The sequence below is a fragment of the Crocodylus siamensis genome, chromosome 4 (genome assembly GCF_052110815.1).
Source record: "Crocodylus siamensis isolate JL-2025a chromosome 4, ASM5211081v1, whole genome shotgun sequence".
NCBI lineage: Eukaryota > Metazoa > Chordata > Crocodylia > Crocodylidae > Crocodylus > Crocodylus siamensis.
Window position 1 is genome coordinate 225,083,910 of NC_143398.1, and position 20,534 is coordinate 225,104,443.

At 39.7% G+C, this 20,534-nt stretch overlaps 1 protein-coding gene across 1 annotated transcript in view; it reads right to left on the reverse strand.

Annotated features, from left to right (window-relative positions):
* The window catches only part of ARHGAP15 (Rho GTPase activating protein 15), a 507,565-nt gene that overhangs the window by 214,768 nt on the left and 272,263 nt on the right, over positions 1–20,534 (reverse strand). Inside the window, exon 9 of the mRNA XM_090041263.1 lies at positions 11,384–11,506. Coding sequence (XP_089897389.1) covers positions 11,384–11,506 — 123 coding nt within the window. The remainder of the gene's footprint in view (positions 1–11,383; positions 11,507–20,534) is intronic.

Consider the following 20,534-nt stretch of genomic DNA (forward strand, 5'->3'; position numbering starts at 1 on the left):
TTGGTATTTCTTTATAGGAAGTACATTGTGATAGAAATAGCAAGTAAGTCTTTATGCTTTTTAAACTTTTGGCCTTTTAAAAATGTATGTGTTGAAAATATCACCTAACCAGGTTGAAGCTCAGGTTAGGGGGATGAAGTTAATTTGTAATCTCCACTCTTTATTTTTGACAAATTATAAAAAGAACACTCAGAAATGGGACCTTTGTCAGCTAGGATTCAAATGAATCAAACTGAAGAGGGAAACCATTCAATAAGACCAGTTTAATGTTCAAATGATGTGACTGTATTATCATAATTTACCCAAAGAGACAGCCCTGTTCAATCACACACCTTTTCAGCGTGGTACTGCACTTTGAAAATCGGTTTAAAGGGCTTTCATAAAGCTTATGTAGTTTCTATAGGTTTCTTAGTACAATAGAATTAGGAAAGCATTTTTATCATATATATTAATCCCAGAACACTAGGGGCGTGGACAGACATAACATTTAGTGTTCTAAATATAGTTTAAACCCCAAGAGTCTGGACATGCAGGCTATGTAAGTTTGGCTTAAACTTCTGGAAAGTTTCAACAGCACATGGGGAAAAATAAATTATTATATTTTAGGTCAATTTTATGTACTATTCTATGAACAAGCCCAATGTTTGTGGGAACACAACATTGCCCCCATGAGCACACAGAGGGGAAGGGGCTGCTCTGAAATGCACCCAGGACTCTACTGTCCAAATCTCCGGTCCCAGCTTTCCCCTCACAGGATGGACAGACAATGCCTTGGGAACAGCACTGGGGACTGTTCTTAAGTCCCCAAATCAGGTAAGTACTTCACACCCTGCCTTCAGCACCTGCTCCTTTCCCCTCCATCTTCAGCAGCCCATCACCTACTGCCATTCCCTGCAGCCCTGTTGAACTGTGGCTGTTTCTGGCTGACTTGAGGGCAGGGAGAGGGCTCCAGAACTGCTTTTACCCTGCTCGAAGCCAGAAGCAGTGGGTGGGTTCCTCCTCTCTTCCTGGTCCCCTTCTTAACCTCTGCCTCCACTATCCCCAGCTGGAGCAGGCCAGGAGTGGCTGTGCTGGAGCCCACCCCAACCTTCCCAATCAGCTGGGGACAGTGGGGACAGCAGCAGCAGTAGGTGGGAGAATGGGAGGAGAGGGGATGCACTGCTGAGGATGGAGTTGAAGACAGGCTAGATAGTCTTAACTGCTTTGGAAACTGCTGCTCGTACAGTGTGATCTGAAAGGAGGCCCACTGCACCTCTGCTGGATCTTCTCCTGCCGCGTGGCCCCTGCTTGAGGTTTCCATGAACCTCTGCACTCTGGGGATGCTCCAAGAGCTCTGCAGCTTTTCAAGCCCTGCCTTGAAAGCTGAGCTGTCAATTCAAACCACTTTCTAGTGACCTGAGCAAAATTTTAACCACCTTCTAGTGACCTGAGCTCCAGCCTCATTTGGCGCAAGTGGGAGGCAAACCACACAGCTCCCCCGGCACCTGGCAACCCCTGTACACCTCCTTCTTGCCCAAACTGAGTTTGGTCCCTTGAAGCGCAGGTCTTAAGGAGGGAGGTAAAATCAACCACTTGGCTTTCAAGGCAGAGGTTGAAAAGCTGCTGGGATTGTGGGGGTGCTAGGAGGAGACCAGAACATGCAGGTTCCTGGGAACCAAAAGCAGAGGGCCACATAGCTCCCCAGCATCTGGCAAGCCTTTCATTCCTGCAAGAAGGCATAATAGTCTGGGGACTCTACCATCCCCTGGCATTACTATAATCACTGTTACCTTTGCACATGGGTTTTTAAACCAGACAAACTCATTTATAGTACATTAGCTTATTCCACTCCTATGAAACATGAATATTGTTTCCCTCACTTCTAGTGCAGTAACTATAATCCATAATAATTTCTAGTCCATCTCCCACAATGTACCACATGCCCTGTCTCTCCTCACTAGGAAGCTAAAACTTCTTTTTATCAGCTGCTTTGCAGTGTCACCAGGTTTTGTTTCCCTGTGATTCAACACAACCGCTCTGGATTTTATCTTAAGTTTTAAGGGGGCCTCAGTTATCTTTAAGGACTTGGCTATTCTGTCTGCTGTTAATATTCAGACTGAGGAATAAATGGGGTAAGGGTAGTTGGGGAAGCAAGGTAAGACAAATTTGGAATGCAGGCCTCAGCAAGAGGAGCTCAGCTCGAGAGAAACAGACAAACACTTATTCTTGCCAAGAATCCTACTCTTCCCTGTCTTCACATAGCTTCCCGCCACCCTGTGTTAGTGCTTTTAGTATTTTTGGAAAACAGCCAGTTCCCAGATGATGTATGCAAGAAAAATGTTATAGATTGACCCTTTTTTATTTTTTATTTTTAACCTGAGCTTTAAGAGTTAGTGTTTTAGGGTTCTGGTAATTTCAAACTTTCTAAATGTGTGCTTAAACTGAAAATCAAACAGAAGATCTAAAAGATATAAAAATGACAGATTCCCACTTAAAAAGGAGCTCTTATCAACTGAACAATATTTCGATTTACACCGTAAACTTTTTGAGACACAGGCTTTGTTGTCATATGCTTCTACAAAGCAGATTTTTTTGCACCAAATAAAGGATGATTACAATACTATTCCTTTTTTTTTTAGTTTCTTTGTTCCCACAACTGTTTAAGAATAAATTTCAGTGTCTGAAAAATAGTGAGAGGAGTGTAAATCATCTTGGATATGTAGTTTTACTAAAACACTCAATTTTTCAAGGTGTTCACTTCAAATGATAGTTTGAGGCAATGATGTGTACTATTCTGTCCCTAAAGAAAAAAATAGCTGTAGACATGCAAAAAGAAGTCCAAGATCCTGCACCCTGCTGAATATACTGATCTACAGATTTCCTACTAATTCAAAGAAAAAAGTTGTAAGCTTGCTGATTTACTATACATATTATAAGGGAGATCCATGCCAGCACAGCCAAATATATGTTTTGTGTTCTGATACTTCACTTCTTCTCTATTCCCAAATTCCATTAAAGTAAATCATAGGTTATGATACAGAAGGAACAGTGGATTGGGTTCAACAAATGACATTTGATAAGGTTGTATGCGTGTGTGGCAATTATGTATTAGTGGAAAGCCTGTTACTTATTTTGGGGTTATGTTTCTGACAAAGTACAGTCTGGTTAAGTTTTCTTCATAAAACATTTATAGCTTTCTTCAGTGGTAATTATGTATATAAAGATTTATGATTAAAATGTACTGGTGTTTCCTCTTTTGACATCTTAATTGTTTTTATAATTACAGCGAAGACCTGTCAGATTCTTTACATACTATGGAATGCTTTCTGATTTTAATTACATTAAAAAGTAGTAAAAATGTATCTCATTTGAGGGTACTAGGAAGTTTGTAAAATGGTAGGTTACAGTGACAGTGGCAATGTACTGCAACATTTATAGAGGGCTAACACATCAACAACTACGGCACAATTAAAGCTTTGAGGTTTAGCAACTACTGTACCTGCTAAAAGTACATCAGAACTAACATACAGGAACATGAGGTTAGGGACAGCTATATAGAAATATTTAGGTGTCTACTTCCTATCTAGATGTCAAAACTCCCTTTGACTTTAATTGCAAATACATTTCCCTGTCTAGTTTTCCACTATATAAAATAGGAATGCTGAGTCTGATATCACACTTGACATTTATACAACTCTCAGAGATGCTTGAAAAAATGTAGTGAAGATGCACAATGCATTGCAAAAGTAGTAAGGATTATTAATTTTGCATTTTTATATTTTAATTGACTTTTAAAAATTACATATTGTTTAAGTTCTTCTTCTATATTTATATATACTTTAAATCCACATATGAGAAGAAAGTAACCAGAACACATTTTCAAATAATGAAAACAATAACTGATCCCAGTGGGATAAGGGAAGCAAAAAAGGCTTTTTGATTTATTTCTGATAGAGCTCTTCAGAACTCCACTTTTTATGACTTGAAAAAAAGATGTACACAACACTCCTAACCTCCTGTTATGACAGTTTATATCTTCTATCCAGCTTATTTAACTCAAATGCCTGGGAAATAGACACAATTACCACCTTATGGAATGCTATTTAACTTTAAATGCTCCCCTCTGAATAGAAACCCACTTCATCTTCTCAAACTTTATTCCAGTTTCTCAGGAATAATTCCCTCTACAGGCTCCTGAAATGCTTTTGTTCATCATTTAAAAATTTAAACTAACATTTTTTTTATCAGAAATATCTTTTATTATAACAAATTTCTCATACAGTGCACTCTTCACAAGAGCTTGTACAAAGGAGCTGCATACTATGCCCATATACAGCTTTAATCATTCACTCTTTCAGCTGTTATCAATTTAAAACCAATGAAACTCCCACACTGAGTCCATTTGAGCAGTCAATTTTAATATCTTGGGGCATCTGTAGTTATTCTGAATTGGCTGCAAAAGCAGAACTAACAAGTTAAGCTCTAACCATAAGTCTACATCAGGCTGGTAAACCATACATCAAACACAGACAGTTAGTCAATACTGTTGTATGAAAAACCAACAAGCATTTTTAAGAAGAGCAATATATTCATAATATGTTTGGCAGTATGGTTTACATTTCACATCCTTGATATCTACACATTAAACTTTCTATTTAAGATGTTGGTGTCTATGAACATTTTGCACATGGATATAAAATGAGACACCAAAAGAGGAGGGAATGGACATTCGCAAGTTGTAAGATATAAAACAATGGTAACAGCTGCAATAAATTGCTCATTCTGGTGAATGAGCTTCTTCAAGTTTGCAAACCTATTGCTTAGAGCTTAACAGACCTGCACTTCATGAACAGCTTGTGCAGTCTAAGGTAAAGACTGCAGCGATCCAGAACAGGGGAGGGAATACTGCATCCCAAGAAACAGTTTAAACAAGATCTCCAACATCAGTCTTATATGGAACGTTCTTGTTTAACTGATTTCAGTGAGACGTGGGCCAAGTTCTGAAGAAGCTCTTTTTCCCCCTTTGATGGTTTTATTAAAATCAAGAAAGTGCACCAGAGCAACACAAAATTCTAGATATGAGCAGGGCTCAAATTCTGGAGAACGAAGTAGGAGGTCTAATAAAGTGATCTTGAAAGTTTTTTGAAAAGAGAAAGCAAGGGCAGGCAGTACATTCCAAAGCAAATCATAGTAAGTACTAGTCTGAAACAGCTGGATTTGGACAAAGCAGGGGTCAAGGAATTTGCCCACTCTATACTGTCTCAAATGTTGAGAGGAAAAAGGGAAAAGACAAAGATAGGACAAAAAAATAAATGAAGGCTTGGGAGAGAGCGAGAGAGAGAGAGAGAGAGAGAGAGATGAATCTTAATGTCAAGTTTATAGTTAACAGGGGCTTTGTCTGTTTGGTTGCTTGTTTTGTTCCTTTTTTAAGATCAAGAAAGGGACTTTCTGTCTATTCCCCCTGTGTTTGTGTGTGTGTGTATGGGGGGATGTCATTCAAAAATAAACTAATAAAAATTAAAATGTTTATGCTTACCACTATTTAGGGCTACAAATAATGCTGCAGGACTTTTACCATAAATGGACCAGGTTCTTGGCTCACTTAAGTCAGAATGATTGTCAATGGAGTTGCACTGATTTATGCCAGCTGGAAATCTTGCCTAGTCCTTTTAACTTGGAGATTTACTGTAGATTGGTGGTCTACAGTGGTCATCAATAAAATTTAAAAAATGCCAGCAGTTATTACTAAGTGGTATCTGAGTAGCCAGAGTTGTTCTCCATTCTTAGCAAAGGAAAACTACTGGCTTTTTTAGATACTACTATCTTTTGATAAATTATGACTTTTTACTGGGGATGACTGAATTTGAAATCAGCCAGAATACTAGTTCTCTTATTTTCTCATGTGGTCTCACAATGGATATAAAATATAATCTGAGATATGATGAAAAGTCTATGATCAACATGCCTGGCTGCTGTGGTCCTTAACATAAAAGAACACTTTACCACTTGTTTGGTCATCTGGGAATATACTCTTCTATGTCCACCTATTTGTCCTGGAAAGCAAAACAAGTAAGGGTTTGAATGAATGCCACTGAATTCAGTAGAAATATTACCACTGACTCTTGTGGGCACTGAATCAGGACTTAAATTCCTATATCCTTTTCCATGAGGTGAAATAATGTTGAGTATGAAAACATAGTTTTCAACAATGAACACTTTTAGCAGGGTTGGCCAATGACTCCTTTTAACCTCTAAAGTATCTTCTATAGGAGTTAGAATGGGAGGGTGCAAAGACATCTGCACATGGTTCTTTCAACAGGAAAAGCAATCACTGAGGCAAACACACTTTTGTCAAAATTACTGGCTCTCTAAATTGGACTTTTTGGTTTTTCACTAGTATAACAATACTGAATTAAATGCAGCCACTCTAGGAACTCACTAAGGAAGAAGAGGCTGGAAAACACATCATTTCCCTCCCTCAAAGAAAACGGTGGAAGAGTCCATTGTCACGGACTATAGTAAAAGCTAAATGAAATACCTGTTGATAGCTAGGTATAGCACTGTTGGATTGGTAGCTCAGACCAGATTACAGGCCAGAAGCCTTACTAACAGTTGGAAGGAGGCAGATCCATATGATAATTAATATTATGTTAAAGAAGAATCAGTCATTTTAATGCAATTGTTTCTCTTATTTCTGATGATTTTTATTGCCTTCATTTTCTCCTACATGTATCAGTTACATTATATTGAGCTCTTTTTTGCTTTTAAAGCTTGTGTTTGACTTAAAAAAAAGAAACACTAAAGGGATATCTTGCTCATTGAGTTTATTTCAGTTCCCAGCTTTATTTATGATCAGTTGTTGTTCAGGTTATTTTATTATTACAAAAAAGGAAATTTTGTGATTATTAACAACAACTCATCATAGCTTTTAAATACCAGTTACCATGTTGTTTAATTACTGTGGTAGGACTATACGTGGACAATAAATGTCCAAAAACCAAGACACTAGAAAGCCAGTATAAAGTTGAAGGTTGACAATTCATTTTGGACAATATTAAATCATGACAAAGCTCAAGCATAAAGATCAGAGTTCAATTATGAACCATAAAGTCATTTTAAATGGGAAGATTTATACATTATTTTTCTAGCACTTTAATGCAGAATCTGTAAATTCTGAGAATATTTAAGTCCCAAGTAACTGAAGACCCATGCCCCAACACATAAATTTAAGTACAATTATTCTCAGAACAACACTGATAAAGTGATAGACCTAGAGTGTGCTGCTTAATCACAGCTATCTAACACTATTGAGCTCATATATACACAAATGAACTCATATCTCTGTGATCAACATACATACATATGTATGTTTATAAATTCATGCATATATATGAGTATGTATGTGTATATTGTATGTGTTTATATGCATTATATGTAAACTAAAAACAAATATGCATTGTGTGTACATCATAAAACAAATCAGTATCACCTATAACAAATTATTAAAGAACTAGCAAATTGCCCATCAAGAATGACAGGGGGTAGGCAGGGACAAGGACAGGAGGGAAGCTTGCTAACCCTAACCCCTGTGCCACCGCCACCACCCAGGATCAGGACGGGGGGGAGGGGGCAGAAGCTTGCCCCACCATCCTCTTCTTCCCCACTCTGCCAGCACCCCACACCGCTGCCACCTCCAAGGAGCAGGGCTGGGGTGGGGGAAGAAGGTGAGGCCAGCGGCGCTAGCCTTGCCCCCCTGCTCCATCCCTGCTACCGCCACCTCCTGTTTGTAATGCTGCTGGAGCACGCTGGTTGTTTCCGTAACCAGAGCACTCCAAGAGTGTTACAGACAGACTAAGGACTAGGCCCTTTATTATATTAGATCTTTTTTCTTTTCAAAATGATATTTTGGAAATAAATATAAAATTTATTTTATATTAAAATGTAATTAAAATTTTAGATTAAAATTGTAGAGCTGATGAGTTTCATTTACAGTTGTAACTGCTATTTAAATATGGAAGCATAGTAGTCCAGATATTAGGTGACCAGGATTTTAAATATTTTGGACTGCATTATGAAGATAATTAAATTACTCACTAAAAGTAAGTGGGATAATAAGAAAGATGAAAAATTTCAGGATTTGATGTAATTTGCATTTAAGGTCCATGTGCAAATCACATTTCCCCATGAATGTTTCTTCTTTGCCAATTGTTATGCCTCTTACTATACACTTTAAAGCAAAATTTTAGCAAACAACAATTAAGTAAAATTCAGATTTTCTGGTAACTACGTTGATGGAGCAAAGAAACCCAGCAAATCAACGTACCATTTAATTATGAAGCCTGAATTCACAAATGTAGTTACCATTGAGAAATGGGTTGAATCTTCTGGCTGAGTAAACACACACAAGTGAGTAACAGAGCAAAGGGCTATGTGTAAATGAACCTACCACCTTAAAATGTATTTACTCTTGCCTATAATTTACGTGTTAAATTTAATGGAGTTTTGGTTCCAATGTGACACAATGTAAAAAAAATCAATATAGATTTGAGAGCTTTATAGTGCCCCTGGCAAGTATGAATGGCACTTGATGAAAAGTGAAGGTTTCACAGCACCTACAGTGCCACTGCACTGGAGTAATTAATACCACATAGTTCATAGATATTTATACCAATTCTTCACTAGCACTTAGAAGAGTTTTTTGTCATGGTTTTGTACCATGATGTCCTGCAAGAATATAGAGACACTTTTATTACAAGCCCCTATTTAAGGGACTTACAATTCTGACAGAAATTGTATTCTGTCAGAATTGTTCTCTTCTGGGATAAAAGTTAGTCTGCATATTCTCAAACCTGGAGGAATTTTTTTTTTCTTGTAAAAATTGGTCAACATGTTTCCCCTAAGAAACAAGCCAAAAATAGTTTTGAGATTTTTTTGGAAATAATTTAATTCACCTTTAGAAAATAAAGTGCATTAAAAATATAAAATTTGGTGAGCACTTTATTTGTAATCTGTAGAGTTGCATTTTGTGATTTAATATGAGCCTAAATGTTAACATTTAAAAGTGGTCTATTTGTAAGCACTGCAACTGCATTTTCATAACATTTTAGCAGATTAAGGGATAAACTCCACTGAAGACAATGAAGAAACCTTATCAAATGAGCATTTCACATAGACTTACTGTAGATTGGAATTAAGCCCTACTAATGAATCCTGCCTCATTTGCATGGCCAAAACCTAATCCTAATGAAACTTCATGGTAGAAAATGAACATGTTTTCTCCACAGTTACATTAATTTTGTATTAAAACTGTGATGGAGTGCAGATCCTGACTTTCATTTGGCAGAGCATAATGCATCTGGGTTTCCCATACATGAACATCCTGGTTAGAACTAGGTTATGCTTATGAATCGAGAGTGGAATGCAACTGTATCTGAAAACGAATGCATCTGGTTTTCCTACAGAGATACATTAGAGGATGGATCTGAGCTATGTTAATGAATCTGGATTTATTAGCAGGGATCACATGTGATCCCTATGTAACACTGCAGGAGATTCATCAGCTACACCTTATTAAACTAAACAAACCCTTAAATCTTTAAACTAAAAGACTATAAATTAAAGCACAAGCTTTTACTCTGTTACTATAATAAGCAAAACAAACTAAAATGATGAACTCAAATCCCACTATCAACCCAAACTGTGTTTTAAAGTGGTGTCAAACACCTTTCTGCATTAGAATGAGGTACTCCAGTTGTTTGGGGATAGTGTCTAAAAGGCACATGCATGAAATTGCACCCCAAAATATGTATATGTCTAGTTTATGTTTGCAAACAGTTACCATATGTGAACGAGTAGATTTTCAGAAGAATTTCTAAAAGAAATTATGCATACAACTCTTATTGAATTTTAGTGGAAGCTGGTCACAAGTACACAAGACGCTGACTGAGCTGTAGCTCGTTACTATTAGCACAAAGTGTGATGTAACACGACTGTATAGTAGTAACAAGCTACTGCTACTTAGTAATGAGCACCACCAAGAAGCCATTCAGGGATGCTACTGCACAGTAATGCCTGTTACTGTGCAGTCATTTGGTACTTGTGTATGCAAGTACTAAATCACTATGCAGTAACAACTGCACAGTCAGCATCGCATGTAGGCATGGCCACTGTGCTCTTAAAACCTTTAAGTACCTGAGGGGGGAGTGAGGGGGCAATCTGCTGCCCCAACCCCCTAGCCTGGGAGATCTGCTACATCCAGGGAGCCTGCATCCAGGACATAGCTGAGAGGATCCCAAAGATTATCCAGCCCTCTGACCACTACCCTATGCTCCTTATCCATGTGGGCATGAATGACATGGCTCGGAGCAATCCAAGCCAGGTAATGAGAGACTACAGGGCTCTGGGAGTGGGGCTTAGAGGGTTGGGCGTGCAGGTGGTCTTTTCCTTGCTCCTCCCAGTTGTGGGTCATGGGCTGAGGAGGGAGAGCCAGGTTGAGGTAGTCAACCAGAGACTGTGGCACTGGTGTCATCATGAAGGCTTCCATGATCACAGTCTGCTCTTTGGTGAGGGAGGCAGTGGGCTGCTGGGAGGTATTCCACAATTGTCTTATAGAAAACTGGCCAATTGCAGCCTTGGCTACATCACAGTCCGCTGGCTGGGGAATTCGCTGATGACACCAAACTTTGGTGTAAAGTGTCCACACCCAAGGACAGGACGGTGATCCAGGCTGACCTTGACAGGCTCAGAAAATGGGCAGTGTACATCAGGATCTGGGGGAATGCCTGTTTCAGAGCGCTCCATGGGATGACAAAGTCAAAGTCAAAAGGTCACAAACTTCTCCAAGGCCATTTCAGGCCGGACATAAGGAAGAACTTCTTTACAGTCCGAGCCCCAAGTCCTGGAACAGACTACCATCAGAGATGGTGCAAGCACTTACTCTGGACTCCTTTAAGAATCAGTTGGATGCTATCTTGCTGTGACCCCAGCTGACCTCCTGCCCCTGGGGCAAGGGGCTGGACTCGATGATCTTCCAAGGTCTCTTCCAGCCCTAATGTCTATGAAATCTATGAAATTTTCAAAAAATCTCTCTTACACTAATTTCTTTGGTGTGTTCTCAATTTGTTAATCTGGCCCATAATATCTTAAATATTAAGACATTAAATATTAAATATCAGGGACTCTCAAACATTGCTCTTTGCATCTAAGGAGACTAGACTGAAGGATTTTCTTGCCTTGCCACCTCTGTGGGCTTATTCAACTTACATGACTGCATGAGTCTTCTGATAAACAGCAGAAAAATATTGTAAGAAATACCTGTAAATTCCAAATTTCCAATTAACTTAGAATTTATGAAGTAGCTATTAATTTCCAGATTTTACTCCAAAATATATAAAACAAAACACACCTTTGATAAGTCCTTTTTCTTGCAAAGTTTTCAATGAAGGTCTTCGGGAGATAAATTTCTTTAACCTGCTTTTCACTCGGTTTTTATCAGTTGTATCAGATGTACTGTAGTTCAGTCTAAAAACTGGGGGAAAACAAAAGAAACTTTCAGTAAGGCTGCATTTTTAAAGTAGCATTACTTTGCAGTAACATCATTAGAAAACATTGGCAAAACCCACCCTCGGGAAGATAGCACAAAGTATTTGATTATCTTTTTATTTTTGTGAATAAATATAATGAGTTCATTCTGCTGTTATTCACAGCCTTGTATTATTTATTGTTCATAAGCATTTGGACATCCACCAGTTTACTCATGAATCCCACAAGTTTTGCAAGGATGATAATTCTACTGAAAGTTCCAAATAGATGTATGCGATATGCTATTTGCTATCTTCTACTTGTTATGAGAAGGTATGGGATGGTCAGCCTCTCAACACTGGTGAATCCTGTGGCCAAGGGAAATTAAGCATAATTTTAATATTAATACAGTTGTAGAGAACATGGCTAAATGCCAAGAAATGTGTAGAAGATACATGAACGCATGGAAGAAAAAGTTTCCCACTTTTTGCTGTTTCATTTTGTTTTATTGTATTTAGGTATTTACTCCAGTGAGAAACCTTGAGCAAAACATAGAAAGCACTTGTAGAAATTATACTGAATGAAACTGTGATGACTCAAATCATCTGGGCTAAGATGCCCAGAGGAGACCCTCAAAATCCCCCTAAATTGGCAGTACTTGTGGGGAGAGTCATATTCGAGTCATCGGCATTCCATCATTTGGCATTCAGCCCATCTTCAATGCCAACACTTTCCCTCCTGCATTCAGAGAAGTGGGTAAGGATTCTGTGCAGAAAACTCTAAAAGATTCTCTAACCTAGTGCATCCCAGGAGATGGAGGGAGTGTATTTGTATCTAGTATCAGACAGTGGCATCTGGCCATTGTCTCTCATGGGGCTTTTCCAGTTTCTTTTTCCCTCTGCCTCTAGATATCTCTAGGGTCCTCCGAGGGTTATGTGAAAATGCGAATGCAGCCAAAGCTTTGATAGCCTTTTCTGTGTAAAGTCTCCAGGATTATATGGATATAATTTCTGTGTCCTACCTCACTCATTTTCTTCCGTATTTCCTTATATCAGCACTTCTCAACTTTCTAGATTCAAGTATGCCTTGTTAGGCTCAAGGCACACCACATTAGGGTCAAGACACCCCGTGGAAAATGTCAGCTCTTACTTTTCACTCATTTTTTGACTAGGGAAAACAGTATAGCAATTTTTTCTAATGCAAATAAAGACTAGAACAGGTCAGAATTTTTTTTAACAGTATGGATTCTTATTTGAAATTGTTGACTTAATTTGCACACCTAACAGTACTAACATTGCATGGCTTTCTGCAGCACCCCAGTAAGGATCTCAAGGAACCCTAGGGTGCCATGGCATCCCTACTGAGAATAAATCCCTTAAATGGATCCCAATTCTTCACAAAAAACATTGCCACAAAGGTTCGACCATTCTGCATGGAGAAGGAAAAACACACAAAGTACTTCTCGTGCTTATCTAAGAAGGATGATCCATCCATCCATCCATCCATCTGATAACTTAACCATTGTTTCCTAGTACACCGGATAACTTAAAGAACTTCGATTGCATGCTCTGCCCCCCGCTTTCCCTCCTTCCCCCCACTCAATACTGAAATCTCTCCCATGATGTAGTAGTTTTCACTAACAGAATCAGAGAAGAGAATTATAGAGGAATGTGATGATATAGATTAAGCAGGAATTTATTTTAGCAAGCAGCTTTACAGAAGTTATAAATAAAAATAGAATTTTAAAAGGTGGACAATTATAAGACAATAGTGAGTTGAAGGATCTTGTTAAACAACAGTAAAAATCTTGGAATATTGTGGTTTATATTACAAATCTGATTTTAACAGCCAAATTTATAAAATGGTTTACACTTTGCTGTTGTCAAGGGAGCAAAACTTGCCAAATTGTTCATATTAAGTAAATACAACATAGCCAATTAAGGAAAGCAACGTTTAAATACATGCCTATGATAACCAGAGCATAGTTTGCTTCTGATTTCACTACTGATTTTAATAGAAGAGCGCTCCATTTTCCCACAGCACTACAATGACCCCACACATACTTCCACAAATTAGTAATCACACAGGACAAATAAAAGGACACTTTACTGGAAAATACACAGCTTGGCACAATAATCCATCACTTACGAAAAATAGAATTCACATTTTTTAATGGTAGCATTCTTAGGGTGATGTATCACAGAATATAAAGATTAGCATTCAATTGATGGTTGGCTCCTTTCTCACATCATAGTTTAGAACTTTTTGTTCAAAACTGAGCAATCGCTGGCAAGGATAGGTTAAAATTCCAAGTTACTCAGCCTTGCTATAAAAAGAATAACAAATGGATGTTTCTAATTCTCCATCTTAATGGTACTCTGAAACACTAAAGTGATTGTATTTTGTTCTCTGACTGTCATATGGCTTAGATTCATTCTCTCCACTGTAGCTCATATTCTTTCTTTTCACCCTTCTACTAGGGTGAATTTTACCCACTTCAATTATGATGGAAATAACTCCATTCAGCTGATGCTTGTGATACTTCTCATTCTTCTGGATTTTGAACTACTTATAACTTAATTCCTAGTTATATTCTTGGATGACATTGTCAAACCTAACTATACTAAACAATCTGACTGAACTGAATGTGGTTCACATTAAAAATGGTTAGATGGAGGATCAAGGATTTGATTAGTAGGGCAAATAATCATTATGTTCAGAAAGCTGTATTAACACAGCTGCATGGTTTTATATTTTAAACAGCAATTATGGTATTAAAACTACATCTAAATGTTGGAATAATTATTGTCATGGACACTTATTGTACATTTTGTGTCATATTGTATGTAGCATGGAGAAAAGAGTAGCAAAGTCAATTCTGATGATTTCTAATATTATTATAGTAAGCCTATATGAGTCACCAGAGGGGAAACTCCAAGCCGCCCAGAATTTCACAAGTTTAGATAATATGTTCCAGAATGGAGCATCAGCCAGAAATTTTCTTGCTGGGATCTTATTTAGAAATATCCTTTTTTTTCTTGCCAAACCACTGTTCTCATGGTATCCCCAAGTTAAAATGGCTTTGTTTTTATATTTGGGAATTGAAAGAAAATGGAAAGTTGTTTCCAAGTGAAAACAATGTCACTATACATCAGAAAGACCATAATAAAGAAATTTACATTTTTGCAAATTTTAAATTGTAGCTGTGGACAGTGAAGGTCTACGTGAATCGAAGGTTGCAAAGTCAGTCAGATTAAATAAAAGAACATATAGAACTGTAGATCGCTTTAAGACGGAAGTAAAACAGGACATTTCTCAAAGGTCTACCTAACTATCGAAGAGAAAGAAGTTAAAAGCAACACTTGTTCTGTATTCTTCTAGCATTCATTATGAAGAGATATTTGGATTTCTCCTGGGACAAATCCTGGCACACTTGGTTTAAACTGCACTAGGACAGATGCACATAAATCCCTCCAAAACAAAATGCACACAGTATCATTATTTTTTTCTCAGTGCATAGACTATCCTTGCTGGAAACAGAAAACATTTGTGAGAAAAGAAAAGGCAAAGCAAGCCTGCCCTACAGAGTGTGTAGATGAATACTACAAAAGGTGCAAATTCATTGTAAATTTTTCCTTGGTAAAAATGAGTGCTGGAACTTAATTCCAGCAGCACAAAGACAACAAATACAGTCTGAATTCCAGACTTACCTTCTGGGTAAGCATGGCTCTCCCAGGCTCTAACGGAATTGTATCTATGGCTTATGAAGACAGGATATGGCTCCTTTATTATTGCTTATTTATTTATGTAGCCCAATAAGTGTACAAGGCCCTTTACAGACAAATGAGGAAACAACATCCCTTCCTAGTGGAATTTACAATATGTTTTAGGATTAAAAATGTGCTAGAATGACAAAAGCTATTAAGATTAGCTAACTGTTAGTACTGGGTGCAAGAAGGACATGGCAACAAATAGTGGGAGGCAAAAATTGGTTTTGAGGTATAATAAGATGATGTCTTATGGTACTAAATGTTTATTAGTATTAAAAAAAAAAACCTGAGGTAGAGAAGAAGAGTACAACTGTGGTCTGTATCAAGGGTGTCCAAATTTTAAGTGGATGGGAGCTGCAGGCTCCCCCAGCAACATAAGGAGGAGGCTGCACACCTGTAGGCTACATATTATGCGGGCCATATGCTGTACCATGTGAAACCCCCACCACACCACACAGCCCGCATCATGCCATGCAAACCACTAATGCACCCTGTGGATGTACCACACCACACAGGCCCCCAGCATGCATGGATACAAAGTGCAGTCCTGTTTCATGGCCCTCCCCTGAGCAACCTCCACTGTACTGCACCAGTGTAGATGTTATGCAGGGTCTCCAGAACCCCTGAGCCTTTGGAGCAAGGATTCCTTCAGTCCCAGAGGCTGTACTACTCTGTCTCCAGGTGTGGGGACAGTCAACATAAGCTAGGGAAAGAAAGCAAAGGGGAAAGTGCCACCTGGATGAGGATCCCAGTAACCATAGTTTAATCACTTGGGGCTTTTATAGATGGTCTGGAATGGGGGCAGCAAAGTCACCCCCCAGTGGTCACCTGGATCCCCACCTTGCTCACTACTTCTGGCTCTCAGGGTCCCATATTACTGTCTTGTCTGCTACACTTTGATGTTATAAGTGGAAAGGAAGGCTGCCTCTCGAGGACAGGTGTTTTCACGTTGGTTCTCAAGTCCTTGTCTGGGTTCAGGCCCCCTGTTCTTGGCCCACTTTATTCTGGCTGGGCCCCTCCACCCAAGGTCCACTGTTCCAGAACCCTAGATTTGCAGGGCCTGGACCCAGTCTTGCCTTTCACAGGATCTGTCTGGTCTTGCCCTTCTCAGGCTCTGGGCTCCTGGGCCCCGGTATTTTCTGTCTGACATCCTAGTCCTTCTGCTGACAGCAGCACTCTCTTCCTTTGAAGGGTTTAGGACCTGCAGTGTCCCTGGAACCCTTCTCAGTGGCCTCCTCCTCCTCTCCAGGCACAATTCAGTCCTCCAGTCCAACTTCCACACACAAGAAAAATGTGAGTATCCACCTCCAAACAAAAAGGTTTTCCCAACCCTGAGTCAACACCATACCATGGCAATGAGCTACAGCACCAGGCCCAAAATACTTTTCCCAGCTGCCTGGTGGTGCAGGGTCTCCCCTGCAGCTTTCCTGCACTCTGGAGTCCTAGGCCACTCAGGTCCCACTCCTCCACTCCAGTCCACTCCACTCCACTCCTTGCAGTTTGCAGAGACAGACTACCCATCTTGCCTCAGCCCCTGGGCTTATATGTCTCCAAGCCCCTCTCTGGGTCTCCTGACCACTACTTCCACCCCTTGCCTGTCAACCACTGTCCATGTGTAACTGCTGGGCTAGGGATAGAAGTTACACACAGACTGGTTTAAGTAATTTGAAACTGGTTTAAACCTGTAACAGAACAGAAGCTCAATGCACATAAAGCAGTTTCAAAATGCCTACAACTGGTTTGAGATATATCTGGTTGAATGTAGTATCAGACTTAACTGATTTGGGTCAAACCAATTTATGAAACTTCTGTCCCAGACCACATCCTGGTTCAAGTTAAATCACAGTCCCACAGCATCCCAGCATGCTTTCCAGCCCAGAAAGCAGAGCTGGCCCCTCCCCTCAGCTCCCTAGCTGGAGTAGCAAGGGCTGGCTGACAAGGGGGTGTTGAGGAACAAGCCCAGCTGGGGATGTAGCCCAGTCTACAGAGGGGGACTACCCCCTCGCCCAGGCAAACCCTGGCTGGGAGCTGTGGCCAGGGATGAGGGTTAAACAACCCTTCTCCTGCTCAAACTTACTGCTGGCTGCAACTGTGGACTACAAATCCCAAAGACACCTGGACACAGGAAGAAGAAGTGATGAACAACCCAGCAGAGTTCTGCTGCTGTAATTCAGGACCGTAAATCCCAGAGACCTTGGGGGCAGCAAGAAGAGGAAGTGAACACACAGGCAGACAGCTGTGCTCTAGCATCACTCAGCTTTTGGCCTTAGCCACCACAGGCATGTGGCTGCATTTTGTGAATCAAAGTTAAATGTCTGTTCATTTCAGTTTCAATTTAATCTGTGCAGTTTAAATTAATCTGCAAAAACTGAACAGATACAGCCTCAGGCTTTTTTACTGTATGTACCTAGCCATGGTGCTGGCTGCATTAAATGGCCCTCTGCTCCTGTCAGTTCCTTTAGGGGGTTGGAGCTGGCAGTTTATTCCTGGTTCCCTTTCTTCTTCAGTGATGGGGTAGGAGCCCCTTTACAGCTTCATGCAGTCCACATGCCACTAGTTGAATAGCTCTGGCCTAAATCCTCTGCTGCCAGTTTGCATAAGAAGAAATGGCTCATAGTTTGTCAGTCCTAAATAAATAACTCCAAGGTATTGAGGCCTAATGCATAATAATGTTTAAATTCCAATAATATGGTCACAGAAACGAATCAATCCAATAGCTTTTCCAGAGAAAAAAGAACAGTGAAATGGCAAGAAGTAATATGCTATTTTCTAATCATGCAATTCTATAATGATAAAATACCCTTTCTGGTCATTAGTAGTTTTGATGGTCTGCAGAGGAGAACTGGATGCTATAGTTCTGTGGCTATGTAGGATATATTAAGCAAGAATACATGATATAACTCAACTAGATTTATAGAGTGACTACAAAAGAGGTAGAAGTGTTGGGAAAACCCTTCCCCAGAACCACTGCATGGTTAAATCACCCAGTGCAGGCTCCAACCATTTTGATAAGGGCATGGTTGCATACATGATTATTCCTTATGAATATAGTGAGAGAAAATTAAATATAACTCTGTGCTGGGACTATACAGGCAGTTTAACATTTCTTGTAGTGATGCTATGGGCAGGACCTGTATGGCCCAGAAAGGAAAAGGGTTAATATTTTCTAAATATCCCTACGGGGCTAAACAATTTTATTGACAACGTTTCCCTCTATTCAGTATGATCACACAGTTCTTCCAGTGACTTTTATTTCACCCTCAATTTACAAAACATTTACACAAAATCCCAAGGGTTTACCTATGATTAATTCCTGCCAGGTACAGTATATTTGAGTACTTTTAACATGTGTTGAAAGCATTGGTTTTTGAAGAACTATCCATTAATGACTTTCTGAACTGTGACAATGGATATTGACAGTGCTTGTCAGACTAAAGTACTATTGATTGTTTCACATCATGTGTATAGCAAAACCAATTTCTTTCAAGTGCCTCTTCCTAACTGAAATACATTATAACAGAACCTATCTGTTTATTATAACACCCCAAATTATAGTATATAATGCATCCGAATAGAAGGGATTCATAAGGAATGAAAAGCACCGGGGAGGAAAGATGAGGCCCTAAACAATTCAAATACTTTCTCATTGCTAGTTTCTCTTTCATTGATATCTAATGTTGAAGTTCAGAAAACGCAACACTGCATCTCAACGAAGCTGTTCTTTAATAATCTTGAACGCTTCAAAATTTCAGTAAATCTTTTATAAGTGAAGGTGATTTTTGCTGTAGGAGCAGGGGTGGATCCAAAGAGGGTGCAATGGTGCAGCTGTACACCCCTTTTTATTGTATTTGTTCTAGGGGAAGGGGAAAGCACCAGAGCCATTCCTGCCTGCTCTGGGACTGGCTCAGCTGGGGAGGGTACAGCAGCAGAAGGGATGGGTGGGGGTTCCCCATTCCCAGACCTACTCCCAGGGGGAGAGGGCAGGGTAGGGGGAACTACTCTTGTGCTGTGCTGTTGCTGCTGTCCTCTCCCCAGCTGACCTTAGCACCCACCCAGTCCCCAAACAGCAGAGAAAGTGGCAGCAGCAGGAAGGGGAGTTTGGAGGAGGGAGAGGTAGGGTGGCCATCATAGAGGACAAGCCGGTTGTCCTCTGCCCTCTATCGATATGCAACTTGATGCCTTTATGTCCTCTATTTTTCTCTTGATGAAAAATTGCTTGTGAGAATGTTGAATCTTGAAGAGAAAAATAGAGGATATACAGGCATTGGATTTTGTATCAATAGAGGACAGACTAGCAGAAAACCAGAATGTCCTCTATGATGGCCACCCTAGGGAGAGGGTATGTGTCTCTGAGCAGAAAGGGAAAGGGAGGCGGGGATTTTCACCTGCTTTAGGGACTAAAAGAAGTCCCTGGAGGTTTGCCCACACAGGTCAGCGGGGAGGAGGCTGGAAGCAGGGGGTGCAGCCAACCCTGCAGTGGGCGTTGCTGTACCCTCAATCTTCTTTGGGAAATCCTGGATCTGCCATTCTGTAGAAATGATATTCTTATAGTTCAGTACTAAATAACACAAGCTTGATTCTTGAAGATACTGGTCCTAATTCTGAGATGCAACTAAGCATGTGAAGAATTTAACCATAAGCATATTTTTAACTTTAAAGCTAACTACTTGTCTAAGTTCTTTTTGAAGATAATGGCTGGAGACCTCAATACTTTGCAGGATGAAGTCAAATGTAAAATGATGAATGTAAAAGTATAAAAAGTGAGGCCTGTAAACCCTGAGATACTGGAAGCATCAATCTAAAGCTGATACCATAGTGTATATTTTTGACATAGATTTTTAGTTACATTCATTGAAATATGTAATAAACTGTCCTTCACAGATTTACGTAGTCTTAAAAAACACAGTTCAATGCATAGAAGTCCAGGAAAAACTATCCTTCTGGAATATCTACAGTTTTCCTCAGGAAAGGAAGGAAGGAAGGAAATCAGCAGAGTAAGGACCCCATACTTCAGAAAAGCAGACCTTGACTCGCTCAGGGAATTCATGGGCAGGATCCCCTGGGAAGACAGTCTGAGGGGGAGAGGAGTCAAGCAGAGCTGACTGTACTTTAAAGAAACTTTAGTGAGAGTGCAGGAACAAATCATCCCAATGTGCGGGAAGACTAGCAATTATGGCAGAAGACTAGCTTGGCTTAGCAAGTAATTCTTTAGTTAGTTAAATCACAAAAAGGAAGCTTGTAAGAAGTAGACACGTGGACAAACAA